Raw genomic sequence first — 13,879 nt, forward strand, 5'->3', positions numbered from 1 at the left:
CATACAGAAGTATGTTATGGGAGAACATAATGAAGGTAAATATTTTTTAAATTAATAAAATAGAAACAAAGAAAAGCAAAACAGCTGACACTTGGTACCTATAGAGAAAAGAGAGAAGAGCCAAATTATTAATATCAGAAATAAAAGCAGATGAACACCATACAGATCCCTCATACAGGGGAAAGGGGGCCAAAGACATGGTGACAAAAGATTTGACTTTAGTCCTGATTGGTGTGTCTCAATGGGTTGAGTGTCATTCAACAAAATGAAAGTTCACCAATTCTGTTCTCAGTCAGAGCACATGCCTGGGTTGTGGACCAAGTCCCTGGTTGGAGAGGTATGGGAGGCAACTAATCGATATTGCTCTCTCTCTCTCCTTCTATCTCCCTTCCCTTCCATCTCTACAAATAAATAAATAAAGTCTATATTTAAAAAAGAAGATTTGACTTTGGGTAGTGAGCACACAAAGGAATATACAGAACATATATCATAGAAATGTACACTTGAAACCTAATGTCACTCCAATAAATTTAATTTTTAAAAAAGGAAACAAAATGTGGAAAAATAAAATAAAATTAGGATCCTCAAAATCAACACATTTGTGTAAAGGAGACTGGAACCATTTCCCCGTTATCTTAAGAATACAAAAAACACAATTATAAACTACTGTGCGCTACAGATGAAAATAAAATCTTCCAACTCCCAGCCAAGATGGAGGCATAGGTGGAAATACTGTATCTCCTCACACAACCAAATTTAAGCACAACAGAGTTTTAGAAACAAGAACACAACCAAAACACACAAAAAATTGAACTGTACCGAAGTCCAACAACAAGGAACCATTCATCCAGACTGATAAGAGGAGCAGAGTCAGTGGCTGATGGAGAGGGGTTGCAGCAGGAAACAGTGGTGGCTGCTGGAGAAACCCAGGGATGCAGGTGGTGGTTCACAGATCCCATGCAAGGGGTGGCAATGGGCAGAACCAGTGAGGGTGCACGGCAGCTGGCTTACACATTCGCTCAAAGGTAAACCAGGCAAAAAAAAAAAAAAAAACAAGCAGTGAGACAAAATGCACAACCCAGGGCCCCAGTGAAGAAAAATGAAGCCTAAAAGCACCAATTAGAAAAACTTTCAGGTGTTGAGGTGCCGGGAGAGGCTCCCAGCCTCACAGGAGAGTTCATTGGAGAGACCCAGAGGATCCTGAAACATACACAAACCCACACACCCCAGAAACAGCACCAGAAGGGACCAATTTGCTTGTGGGAAGCAACACGAAAGATCAAAATCTTAGAGAGAGAAGAACAAATGCCATAGTTCCCTCTCTGACCCCACCGCCAGTCATAACTCAGCCACTGGGTTGACCTGCCCTGGTGAACACATAAGCCTATGCCCCTCATAGGTAACAAGCATAAACAAACAAAAACATTATGGCACAAGCAGAAGAAGAGTTCGAAGCCCCAGTCCCAATACTTCTAAGAAACAAAGAGATATCCAACCTATCAGATGCACAGTTCAAAACACTGGTAATCAGGATGCTCACAGAACTTGTTGATTTTAGTCACATATAGATAAAAAATGAAGGCTATGCTAAGTGAAATGAAGCAAAATACACAGGGAACCAATAGTGATGGAAGGAAGCTGGGAATAAAATCAATGGTGTGGACCAGAAGGAAGAAAGAAACAACCAAACAGAAAATAATGAAGAAACAAGGATTCAAAAAAATGAGGAGAGGCTCAGGAACCTCCACTACATCTTTAAATGTTCCAACATCTGAATAATAGGTAAACTAGAAGGGACAGAGGAAGAGCAACAAGTGAAGAACAAAATTGAACAAAAAATAAACGACAACTTCCCCAATCTGGCAAAGGAAATAGACTTCCAGGAAGTCCAGGAAGCTCAGAGAGTCCCAAAGAAGTTGGAGCCAAGAAGGAACACACCAAGGCACATCATAATTACATTGCCCAACATTAAAATGAAGGAGAGAATTCTAGAAGCAGCAAGAGATAAGGGGACACTCGCCTACAAAGGAGTTCCCATTAGACTGTCAGCTGATTTCTCAAAATAGACCTTACAGGAAAGTGGGGCTGGAAAGAAATATTCCAAGTCATGAAATCCAAAGACCTATGTCCAAGATTGCTCTATGCAACAAACCTCTCATTTAGAATGGAAGGGCACATAAAGTGCTTCTAAGATAAGGTCAAGTTCAAAGAGTTCATCATCACCAAGCCCTTATTAGATGAAATGTTAAAGGAACTTATCTAAGAAAAAGAAGATAAAAAAATATGAACGGTGAAAGGAGAGAAAACTCAGTTATTAACAACCACACCTAAAACTAAGCAGACAACTAGAACAGGAACAGAACCACAGAAACGGAGATCACATGGAGGGTTAGCAACAGGAGAGTTGGAGAAGGAGAAGGGGAGAGAAGTTACTAAGAGTAAATAGCATAGATGGTAGGGAGAAAAGAGCCAGGGGGAGGGCAAGGACAGTGTGGGAAATGTAGAAGCTAAAAAAGTTGTGACACATGCACATGGACTAAATGGGGGGGGGGGGGTGGTGAGGGAGGAAGTGTGCAGCATGGAGGGGAATGAAGGGGGGAATGGGACAACTACACCAGACAGGGCTTCTTTTCTTGTAGCAAGTTACTCACTTGATCCTAGGCTGAAAATAAAGAACTGAATTAATGGACTAGAAATCATTGTGATTCAGCTGACATGTATTCAGGCCTTCAGAACTACACAGCTGTGATTACTGGACCATTCAATAGTTGAAATATCAACTTCAGTAAATCCCCCAAGCCTTCACTTCTCTGCCTCTGAGATGAGGGCCTCTAACATGTAGTTGGGGCATCCAACCTTTTGGCATCTCTGGGCCACACTGGAAGTAGAGTTGTTTGGGCCATACATTACATACACAAACACTAATGCAAACTGCTGAGCAAAAAAAAAAGAAAGGTTTTAAGTGAATTTATGATTTTGCATTGTGCTGCATTCATAGCCATCCTGGGCTGGACATGGCGTGTGGACAGCTGGTTACACACTCCTGGGAGTAAGGACCTCCTTTCTTAGGGATATGGCTGATAAAGAGAGCTAAGATTGGTTCTCCCTTCATTTGGGCTTAAATAATGTTTGCCTTACCTAAAGATTTCCTAAAATGAAACCCATTAATTCTGATTTTCTTTATATAATTTTTTCTTTTGAAATTATAGGCTTTTCATCTATTTGTGTGTTATTCTTTCTTCAAATTCCCAAATCTTTTTCTCTGAGGATTGTTCTACGGGAGAAAATTTTCATCACTTCATTTGAAGTTGTATCAAATACATTAATAAAGTAATCCACAATGACTTTATGTTCCCTTTCCTTTAAAATGGAAATGATATAAAAAGTCAGAGAGGCTGGGTCTGACCATAAATGTAGAAGAATAATTTTTCTGATAGAAATATCTGAGAGATTTCTGAAAACTCAACTTTCTGCCTAAGCTGCATTCTATCTTTAACTGGTTTTTGATTCTTTAGCTGTTTCCTTGTTATATTTTCCTTGGCATAGATATCTCTCATTACTTGTAGAAATGTGTGTAAAGTCCCAATTTTCTGGAATGAAGTTGGGGAGAGGAAGAGACATACTTATAATTAGGAACAAGGGGTCTTTAGGGATATGCTGTTTGAGTGACTGAAAAGCAGAAGAGTTCTACTACCTGGGAGAACGCCCAGTCATTGGCTACTTGAGGAAGATAAATCCCAGCACTTGTCTTGTTAGCTATAGAAATTAATGGTCAGAGACATGAATGCTGTCCTACCTTCTCACAGGAAAGTACTTGCTATTTACTTTACCGCAATGTGCTGAGGAGAAGTACATTGAAATAACTACTTTCAGTGTTTTAAAATTTCTGGGGCTTTTGTGTTGGCAAATAATGGATTTCACCAAGTTAATTTCCACAAATTTAGCCAGTTTTTACACAGCCATGAGAACACAGGATTGTGGGTCCTCTTTGGAGGGATTTTCCCAGCAGGTGAGAGTGTTCAAGTATTTTACAAGCACACATTCGTGTTTTATTTAAGTGTCTTTATATCCTAGATATCTGTGTTGGATGCTGCAACCCTTGTGTCAAAGACTGAAGTGATAGGGAGTCTGTGTGGACACATGGGTAGTGCGGCCACATGAAGCTCTTTCCACATCTACTGATCTCTATACATTATTCAGCGTTCCATGGTCACACATAGATAAATGAGGTACCCACAGTCACTGCCAATGAAAGAAGCTCTGATTTCAAAGACTAAGGGAAAGACCTGAGGTGAGTTTTTAGAAGACCGAAAATTAATGCAATATATTTAAATGTTGCTAATATCTTAAATATACATATTTTCATTGGAAGAAATCTGAATTAAGAAAACTAAGTTAGCAAAATAAGGAAATGAACCAGAATACACAAAAAGTGTTTGGTTTTTAGCATAACAGCCTGACAGGTATTTCTTGTTTGTTTTGTTAAATAACAAAGGGAAACATTCAATGCCTTCCCAGTAAACTTATGGGTTCATAGTCTTGGTTCATAGGGTATTGCATTTTATATGGTATATTAACATTTCTAATTATTCTAAAATCTTTAAATCAGATCATTTATTATATATCATCTGTATATTGCTTTGTGTATTTACCACCCAAAGTCAGATCTTTTTCTTTCATCACATATATGACCCCCTTTACCCTTCACTTTGGGGTAACCAGCATGCTGTTACCCTTTACTCTCCCCCCTTCCGTTTGAGGTAACCAGCATACTCTTATCTGTGCCTGTGAGTTTTTGTTTGCTTTCCTCCCTGGTTCCTGTGTTGCTTTCAGCTTTCTTTCCCAAATATGGGTGAAGTCATATGGTCTTTGACTTTTTTTCTCTGACTAATTTCACTTAGTAGAATCTCCCAGTCCATCCACATTGTTCCAATGGCAGGGTTTCATCTTTTCTCACTGTGGAGTAGTATTGTGTGTATGTGCGTCATCTCCTTTATCCAGTTACCAACTGAGGGACACTTTGGTTGTTTTCATGTCTTGGTCACCACGAATAAGGCTGCAATGAACATAGGGGTGCATATTTCTCATGTCACTCCCAAACTTAGTATAAAATTAATGAGAAAATTTAAAATTGTAATGTAGCAATGTGTTAAAATGGGGAGAAATAGCTTCCTATTCAATTCTAGAAACTTGATATGAGATTTTGGATTTTTTTTGAAATTCTGAAGTTATACTTTACATTCAATATTATTCTGTACTAGTTTCAGGGCTACAGCAAAGTGGCCACACAGTCATATACTCCCCAGTGTGTTCCCCTTGATACTTAAAGTACAACCCTGACCCATACATAGTTATTACAGTATTACCGACAATATTTCCCATGTGGGATTTAGATTCAGATATGGAAGCTTGATCTGTGCGAATATTTTCAAAACTGTAATTCATAGACAGAGACAACAGTATGGTGGTAACCAGAGGGAATGTAGGTGTTAGTAATGAAGGGTACAGGGACCAAGTGCATGGTGATGCAAGATGAATTCACGTTGGGTGGTGGGCAACACTGCAATATACAGACCATGTATCATAAAAATGCACACTTGAAACTTATATGACCTTAGTAACTAATGCCATCCCAATAAATTTAATAAAAAATTAGCACAGCAACCCATATTGGTACATATTTGAAAGGAACGTGTGTTCAGTGAAGTGCCTTGTTAATTATCACTTACAAAATCATAGAATTGTAATTTTAAAGTACTTTAGAGGATATTTTTGTTAGTATAAAATTTTAATTTATCTCTTTAATAAGCCATACTCTGAAGAAACTAAGTTAAATGTTGTTTTTTTATTTTTTTGTTTTTAATTTTTTTTAGAGAGAGAGGAGAAGGGAAGGAGAAAGAGAGAATGAGAAACATCAATGTTGGTTGTTCCCCACATGACCCTCACCGGGGACTTGGCCCACAACCCAGGCATATGCCCTGACCAGGAACTAAATGTGACCCTCTGGTTCATAGCCCATGCTCAATCCACTGAGCTACACCAGCCAGGGCCAAATTATGTTTTTTAAATAGAGAAGTGTTAATCTAGAAGTTTAAGTTGAAAGTCTAATAACACTATCCGTCAGGTTTTATAGTATTGGATCTTTGATGACTTAAACAACAGAGAATACAGTATATACCCACTTTCTACATGTAAATAATTTAACTGGCTAGTAGGAGATTTATTATGGAGAAATCTAACATTGATGATTAATAAGAGTAAGGGCACTAGATACATCCTGCATAAAGTAAGGAGAGAGAAAAAGAGAATTGGATATAGAGTACCTCATATCCTCATACTCTTCAGTAGGTGTGCCTTTATCAGCCTACAGCTTCAAGAATGGTACAGCTTCTGAATACACTGGAAGCACTAATGTGAATGAGGCATGCAGAGTGGTCCTCACAGCTGGCTTGTAAAGAAAGGTCTACCTTTCAGCACCTCCTCCATCCCCTTGCCCTCCAAATCTATGGAATGTAATCAGTTTGTCTGTCTTTGAACTTAAGTGATATTGTAACTTTCCTCTGGAAAAAAATAAGCAAAAAAATTAGGTCTGTATCTGTAGCTGTACAATTCTCTCTTACTTGATTTTGTCCTTCAACATCAGATGTAGTGGAATCTGAGGAATCAATTTTTTAAAAAACTTTTTTGCATTTCTGTATTACGCTGTGTCTTGTGTTTATTTCTTATGGCATCTTATTATGCCTCCTGAGTAAACCCTGGAAGTCTTAGGGGATCAGCTTCTAACACTTCCACAAGAAATGAAATTTTTTTGAAGAAGAGTTTTTAAAAGACTATTGATCTCACTTATTTATCACATTAATATTCTCATTACTTGTGGATATTTATTTCTTAAATAGAATGTCTCCTTCCTGATTTGATCCTTTTTAAAATTTTATCCTATACAAGGCTTTCTATGATGTATGGATCCCACTTTTTCCATGTTATTCAACTTGCTTCTAGTCTAAATACATTCCATCACAGGTGAATACTACTACTCATGTATAATCCAAGAGATAATTCCTCAGACGTATAATCTTAGCCTATGCCTAAATAGGACTTGATAAAGTATAATACTCTTTTTATCCTTTGTCGATGTCTATAAATCTCACCACATTGACAAAGACTCAGATGATTCCTTGTGATACAATGTGGATAGTGAAGCATTCAAGAACATTAATGATAGTTATTACTTATTGAACATTTATTGGGTGTCAGCCAGTATTCTAGAATTTACTTGCAATAAAGCAACAAACCAAGGGGCAGCCTCTATTGTTATCCCCGTTGTAAAAAAGATGAAACTGACGCACAGAAAGGTTTATTAGGTTGCCCAAGGTCACATAGTAGTAAGTGGCGAGGCTAGGATGTCAGTACAAGGCAATGTGCCTCCAGAGACCATGTGATTCGTCACTGTGCTACACTCTCCCTGAAAGGGTGTTTTGAGTATTAAACAAGAATACACTGAAGAGAATGACTCATGATCAGTATTTGTTTTCTGTAATGATAAATTGCCACTTACCACTGGGTAGCCTTTTTGAGGAACAGTTATATGCTGGACATTTCTATTTTGTTATAAAAATATGAAAAAGTCAGTAGAAAAGAATGTAAGATGGAGTTGCACAAAGAGTCCCATGGAAGGTAAGAGTGGACAAGGTTTCTGAGATTGTCTAGTTCCCGCCCTTTATCTTCGAAAGAGCAAACTGAGACAGAGATGCAATTACATTTAGAAATGACTCAATCCCATGCCTTCTTACACTGACATTGGGCCCTTCCCTTGAGTATGCTGATTTTAGGAATCTGGGCACCAAAGCTACATTCTTTGAGTACTCTCCGTACCTTGGAGGAATTATAAATATAACCATGTTACATTGTATTTTTCTCTCTATTCAGTGTCTGAAAAGAATTCTCATTTCTCAATACCTGGGTCACTGCAAGAGTTTTGAACGAAATAATACCTGCTGGTAACATAAGAGTTCATGATTGTCATGAGTCAGTGAAGTTCAAAAATATTTGGTGAAAATCTAAATAGTGTCTCTGTGTTGAGGGTTGTAGGATAGACAAAGATTACATAACTTCTTAAAAAGCCAATACTATAAAAAAGAAGCAGGAGAATTGATGACCATCACAAAGTTCAACTGGGTAATTGCTTTAGGGAACAGTTGGTCAATTTTGTCATAATTTGATGTATTCCAGTCTGTGGAAATTTAATGAGAGATCCATGAAGACTGAACATCCTTTGAGATATAAAGGACTGAATACCTAATAGCAATTTATCATAATTGAAGTGCATTATTCAAAAAAAGACATTATTTTTGATGCTATATCAGTTATATTACAAGGTCCTCCCCACAAATATTGCCAACTCACAGGACTGACATCATGCCAATTTATTTAGAGATTTTGTTTTGCTTCTACCAGAGAGTAAGTCACTGCTGACTTGTGTGCCAAGGACTGACAGTTTAACTAGGCTCTATGAAAGACACAGCTGGCTGTGGGGCCTTTGATACTTTTCTCTGTCGACCATCTACTAAGACCAAGGGAGAAAACCTTGATTTGTAGCCGAAACCAAAACCTCTGAAGAGAAACAGAATTGTGAAGGGAAGATGCAATAGGCTATTAAGAAGAACTCACAGATCTTCACCAGAACTTTATTGTGTGTAAACCCCTGTAGAAGATAAAATAATGAATATATACTCCAAGATATACTGGATGTAATCATAGTGTGTTCATCATTTCATTACAGGTCGCTTCTCCTGACCTCTCCTCGTAGAAAGAGGCTTTAGAGAAGACTGAATGGAATATAGTAACAATGTGACAGAATTTGTCCTCCTGGGCCTCACTCAGGATCCTGGGGGCCAAAAAGCATTATTTGTCATATTTTTACTCATTTACCTTGTGACTCTGGTGGGCAACCTGCTCATTGTGGTGACTGTTCTTGCCAGCCCCTCTCTGGGCTCCCCCATGTACTTTTTCCTTGTCTATCTGTCACTCCTTGATGCAGTGTATTCCACCGTCAGTTCACCCAAATTGATCATAAACCTACTCTGTGGTCAAAAGACAATTTCCTTCTCAGGATGCATGGGACAGCTCTTTCTGGAACACCTTTTTGGAGGTGCTGAGGTCTTCCTGCTGGTGGCCATGGCCTATGATCGCTATGTGGCCATCTGTAAACCACTGCACTACATAACCATCATGAATAGACAGGTTTGCATCCTGCTGTTGGTGGTGTCCTCAGCTGGAGGTTTTGTTCATTCTCTGATTCAACTTCTCTTTGTGTACACCCTCCCCTTTTGTGGCCCCAATGTCATTGACCACTTCATGTGTGACATGTACCCACTATTAGAACTTGCCTGCAGTGACACCTATGTCTTAGGCCTCACTATGGTTGCCAATGGTGGAGTAATCTGTACGGTTGTCTTTATTTGTTTACTAACATCCTATGGAGTAATCCTAAATTCCCTTAAAACTCACAGTCAGGAAGGGAGGCGCAAAGCCCTGTCTACTTGTTTTTCCCACATCACGGTGGTTGTTCTCTTTTTTGTTCCCTGCATTTATATGTATGTTAGACCTGTTTCTAACTTCCCTATTGATAAATTCATAAGTGTGGCTTATATGCTTATCACTCCGATGTTGAATCCTCTAATATACACTTTGAGAAATTCAGAAATGACAAATGCTATGAAGAAACTGTGGTGTAGGATGTTAGCTATAGATAGACTGAGAATGTGTCATTCATATTGAATGCACCTGTTACTAATTCTGAAGCAACAAACAAGTAGTTCATTCTAACAGTGGATAAGTTAGTCAACCTAATGAGTTTTCTTGGGATGCTTTTCTTTATTCATAGAAGGTNGGTACAACACCCATTTATCATAAAGGTACTCAGCAAAGTGGGAATAGAGGGAGCATTCCTCAATATAGTAAAGGCCATATATGAAAGACCTACAGCCAACATCATATTCAATGCGCAAAAACTAAAAGCTTTTCCATTAAGATCAGGAACAAGACAATGTTGTCCACTTTCACCACTTCTATTTAATATAGTATTGGGAGTTTTAGCCTCAGTGATCAGGCAAGAAAAGGAAATAAAAGGCATTCAAATCAGAAAGGAGGAAACAAAACTCATTGTTTGCAGATGACATGATAGTGTACATGGGAAATCCTATAAACTCTACCAAAAACCTGCCACCTTGCAACCTCACTGGGTCCACCCCTTGCTACCCCACACCTGGGATCCAGCTACAGGTGCCTGCATGCCTGAGTCGGGGGATCTTTTCTGCCTGAACCTGCTGGCTCCGCTCCTCTTACAGGTCTGGCTGAATGGTTCGTTGTTGTCGGACTTGTGTTTTGGCTTTGTTTTTGTTACTAAAATTTGGTTGTTTTAAAACTTGGTTGTGCGAAAAGGCACAGTGTTTCCACTTAGGCCTCCATCTTGGTGGAAGTCCCACCAATGCTCTTCATATGAAGTAGTGGGGGGGGGGGTAATAAAGAGATAAAGAAATGGTTACATAAAACAAAACATCCACTTCAGACTAAGGTTCTAAGCTTGTGATGTGATCAAAGTTAACCATCATAACTTTGCAATCACCAATTTTGTATTCCTTTCACTTTCTGCCAATTTCTTGTCTAGTCAGAGAGTATTATCCAGATGGATAATTCACACCTTAATTACCATTGCAGTCAGATCTACAATGGTTCTGTTTTGTTGTTTTCCCCTGTTTCTCACTGCTGTCTACTTGACATGGGAGTAGAAGTAGATACTGTATTGCATGCCTTTATTCATTTGTAGCAACCCAATTTTCTGTCATTAATTAGGACCAAGCACTCAACTCAATATGGGGATCGTGCTGTTTCATCAGCCTGGAGAGACCAACATAACCATGGACATTTTCCATGGAAAACGCAATAGAACAATGTATTCATTGGTGCAAGTATTTCTCTGTGGGCACTAGGGCTTTCAAACATACCAAGTTCAAACTTCCAAGTAACTGAATCAAAAATATCTTAGGTGGGTTTAATAGGTGTAAGAATGATGAAGATCATTCTGAGTTCCCCATTTGATTCACTAACTTTTGTCTGTTCTGATTACAGAGATGGAGTCATTCAAGTATAGTCATGTCTGAAGTATATACCATATTATATTGGATAAGAAACAGAGTTACATAAATTTTGGACTGTCTTTTGTCTCAAGTGGCACTGTCGAAAGAGACTTCACCATCTCATTTCATCACTATATTATGTTATATGCTTCTGAGTAATGGCGAAACTTATGGGATCAGTGACATAAACTGTAGTTATTTAAAAATATATAAAGAACAAAAGAAAATCATGTCAAAAGAGCTGAGGGAAAGAAACTATGAAACAATGTCTCAATAGCAAGTGACATATCAATAAACAGATGAACATTTTGAAAAAGTACATAAATACATTATGGACAATAATTGAAATAAGAAATCCACTAAAGTGGCTCAACAGTAGGTCTGAGCAAGGAGAAGAAAGTTAGTGAAGTTGAGGATGGGTCACTGAATTAACCCTGTTAGGGGAGCTGGTACATAGAGCTGTTTAGAGCCCCCTTTGTTGTATCTTAATTTACAGAAGAGACTTTGGTTTATTTCTAGGCTCTTTATTGTGTTCCATTAGTCTGTGTGTCTGTTCTTATGCCAGTACCAGGCTGGCCTTGCATTATGGTGGCCTTGCAATACAGTTTGATATTAGGTATTGTGATTTCCCCTACTTTACTCTTCTTTATCAATTTGCTGCAGCTCTTTGGAGTTCTTCAAGGTTCTATAGAAATTTTGAAGTGTTTTTTTTCTCCATCTGTGAAATATGCCATTAGTACTTTAATAGGTATTTAGTTGAATGTATAGATTGCTTTGGGTAGTATGGACATTTTAATGATGTTAATCCTTCAAATCCATGAACACGGTATATGTTTCCATTTGTTTGTGTCTTTCTTAATTTCTTTTTTCAGTGTTGTGTAGTTTAGTTAGCACCGTCTTTTACCCCCTTGGTTATGTTGGTTCCTAGATATTTTATTTTTCTTGTTGCTATATAAAATGAAAAAATTTTCTGATTTCTGTTTCTGATGTTTCCTTGTTGATCTTCAAAAGTAAGTTTGATTTCTGAACATTGAATTTGTATCCTGCTGTTTTGCCAAATTTATTTGTTAGGTCAAGCAGTTTCTTTTGGTGGGGTGTAGAGGATTTTCTATGTACACTATCATGTCATTTGCAAACAATGATAGCTTTATTTCCTCTTTTTAAATTTGGATGCATTTTATTTCTTTTTCTTGTATGATTGCTATGGCCAGGACTTCCAATAGTATGTCTAATAGAAGTGGTTAAAGTGGACGTCCTTGTCTCATTCCTAATTTTAGTGGGGAAGTTTTCAGTTTTTGTCCACGGAGTATGATGTTGACTTTAGGTCTCCCATATATGGCCTTTATTATGTTGAGAAATGCTTCCTCTATTCCCACTTGGCTGTTTTCATTATAAATGGTGCTGTACCTTATCAAGTGCTTTTTCTGCATCTATTGATATGCTGATGTGATTTATTTCTTTGCTTTTGTTTCTGTGATGTATTACCGTTATTGTTTTGTGAATGTTGTAGCATCCCAGCATCCCTGGGATGAATCCCACTTGGTCAATGGTGTATGATTTCTTTAATGAATTGCTGGATGCATTTTGCCAATATTTTGTTGAGGTTTTTAGTGTCTATTTTCAATAGTGATATTGGCTTAAAGTTTTCTTTCTTTTTTGTGTCTTTATCTGGTTTTGGGATTAGGATGATGCTGGCTTCATAAAGAAGAGATTTGGAGTGTTCTATCTTCTTGGAATTTTTGTAATTGTTTATAAAGGATAGGTATTAGCTCTTCCTTAAATCCTTTGTAGATGTCTCTTGTGTAACCATCTAGTTCAGGGCTTTTGTTGTTTGAGAGTTTTTTTGATTAGTGCTTCAATTTCATCAGCTGTTATTGGTTTGTTCAGATTTTCTGTTTCTTCTTCATTGAGTTAGGAAAATTACATTTTTCTAGACATTTTTTCATTGTACCTAGGTTTTCATAGTTTTACCTAAGTTTCTTGGCATACAGTTTTTCATAGTAATTTCTTATAATATATTTCTGTGGTATCAGTTGTAATTTGCCCCATTTCATTTCTGATTGTGTTTATTTAAGTTCTTTCTCTGTTTTTCTTGATGAGTTGCTTAAAGGCTTGCCAATTTTGTTTTTTTCACAGAACCAACTCATGGATGTAATGATTCTTAGAATTGTGCTGTTAGTCATTATGTCATTCAATTATGATCTGATGTTAGTTTTTTCCTTTATTCTACTTGCTCTGGTCTGTCTTTGTTGTTGTCACTTCAGTTCTTTTTTTAAACAAATTATTTATTTATTTTTCAAGTACAGTTTTCTCCCTATTAGTCCCATGTCCCCCCGTGCTCCCCCCCTCCCATTTCTACTCTTCTTAGTTGTTGGCCATGTTTCCTTTCTATTTGTTCCTCTATATCCCTCCCCTATTTCCCCTGAAATTGCCTCCCCTCTCCCGTCTGTTTGCTGTTCCCCTGTTCTCTATTTCAGTGTCTTTCTTTATATTTTGCTTGCTTGTTTGTTTTGTTGTTTAACTTCCTGTTAAAGGTGAGATCATATGGTATTTGTCCTTCAACACCTGGCTTATTTCAGGCAGCATAATGCTTTCCATTTCCAATTGTTCCTTGAGTTCTTGTTGGTTGAGGGTTAGGTTGTTTATTTGAAATATTTCTATCTTTTTTAGGTAGGCCTGTATTGCTATGAAGTTCTCCCTCCTGAGAGTCTTTGCTGTATCCCCTAAGATTTGGATTGTTGTTA

General features: G+C 37.8%; 1 protein-coding gene across 2 annotated transcripts; it reads left to right on the forward strand.

The window, feature by feature from the left end:
- Nucleotides 1-8,829: 8,829 nt before the first annotated feature.
- LOC118974497 (olfactory receptor 4A5-like) lies at nucleotides 8,830-11,548 on the forward strand. Of its 2 annotated transcripts, XM_037027939.1 has the most exons (2): nucleotides 8,830-9,725; nucleotides 11,545-11,548. In XM_037027939.1, exons 1-2 carry the CDS (start codon nucleotides 8,830-8,832, stop codon nucleotides 11,546-11,548), a joined length of 900 nt encoding a protein of 299 aa, XP_036883834.1. The 2 variants fall into 2 exon arrangements, with proteins under 2 accessions (XP_036883834.1, XP_036883833.1); XM_037027938.1 differs by lacking the exon at nucleotides 11,545-11,548 and having other exon boundaries at nucleotides 8,830-9,800.
- Nucleotides 11,549-13,879: the final 2,331 nt, after the last annotated feature.

This window comes from Sturnira hondurensis, unplaced genomic scaffold, assembly GCF_014824575.4.
Source record: "Sturnira hondurensis isolate 20B ecotype Veracruz unplaced genomic scaffold, ASM1482457v3 Scaffold0019433, whole genome shotgun sequence".
Lineage (NCBI taxonomy): Eukaryota > Metazoa > Chordata > Mammalia > Chiroptera > Phyllostomidae > Sturnira > Sturnira hondurensis.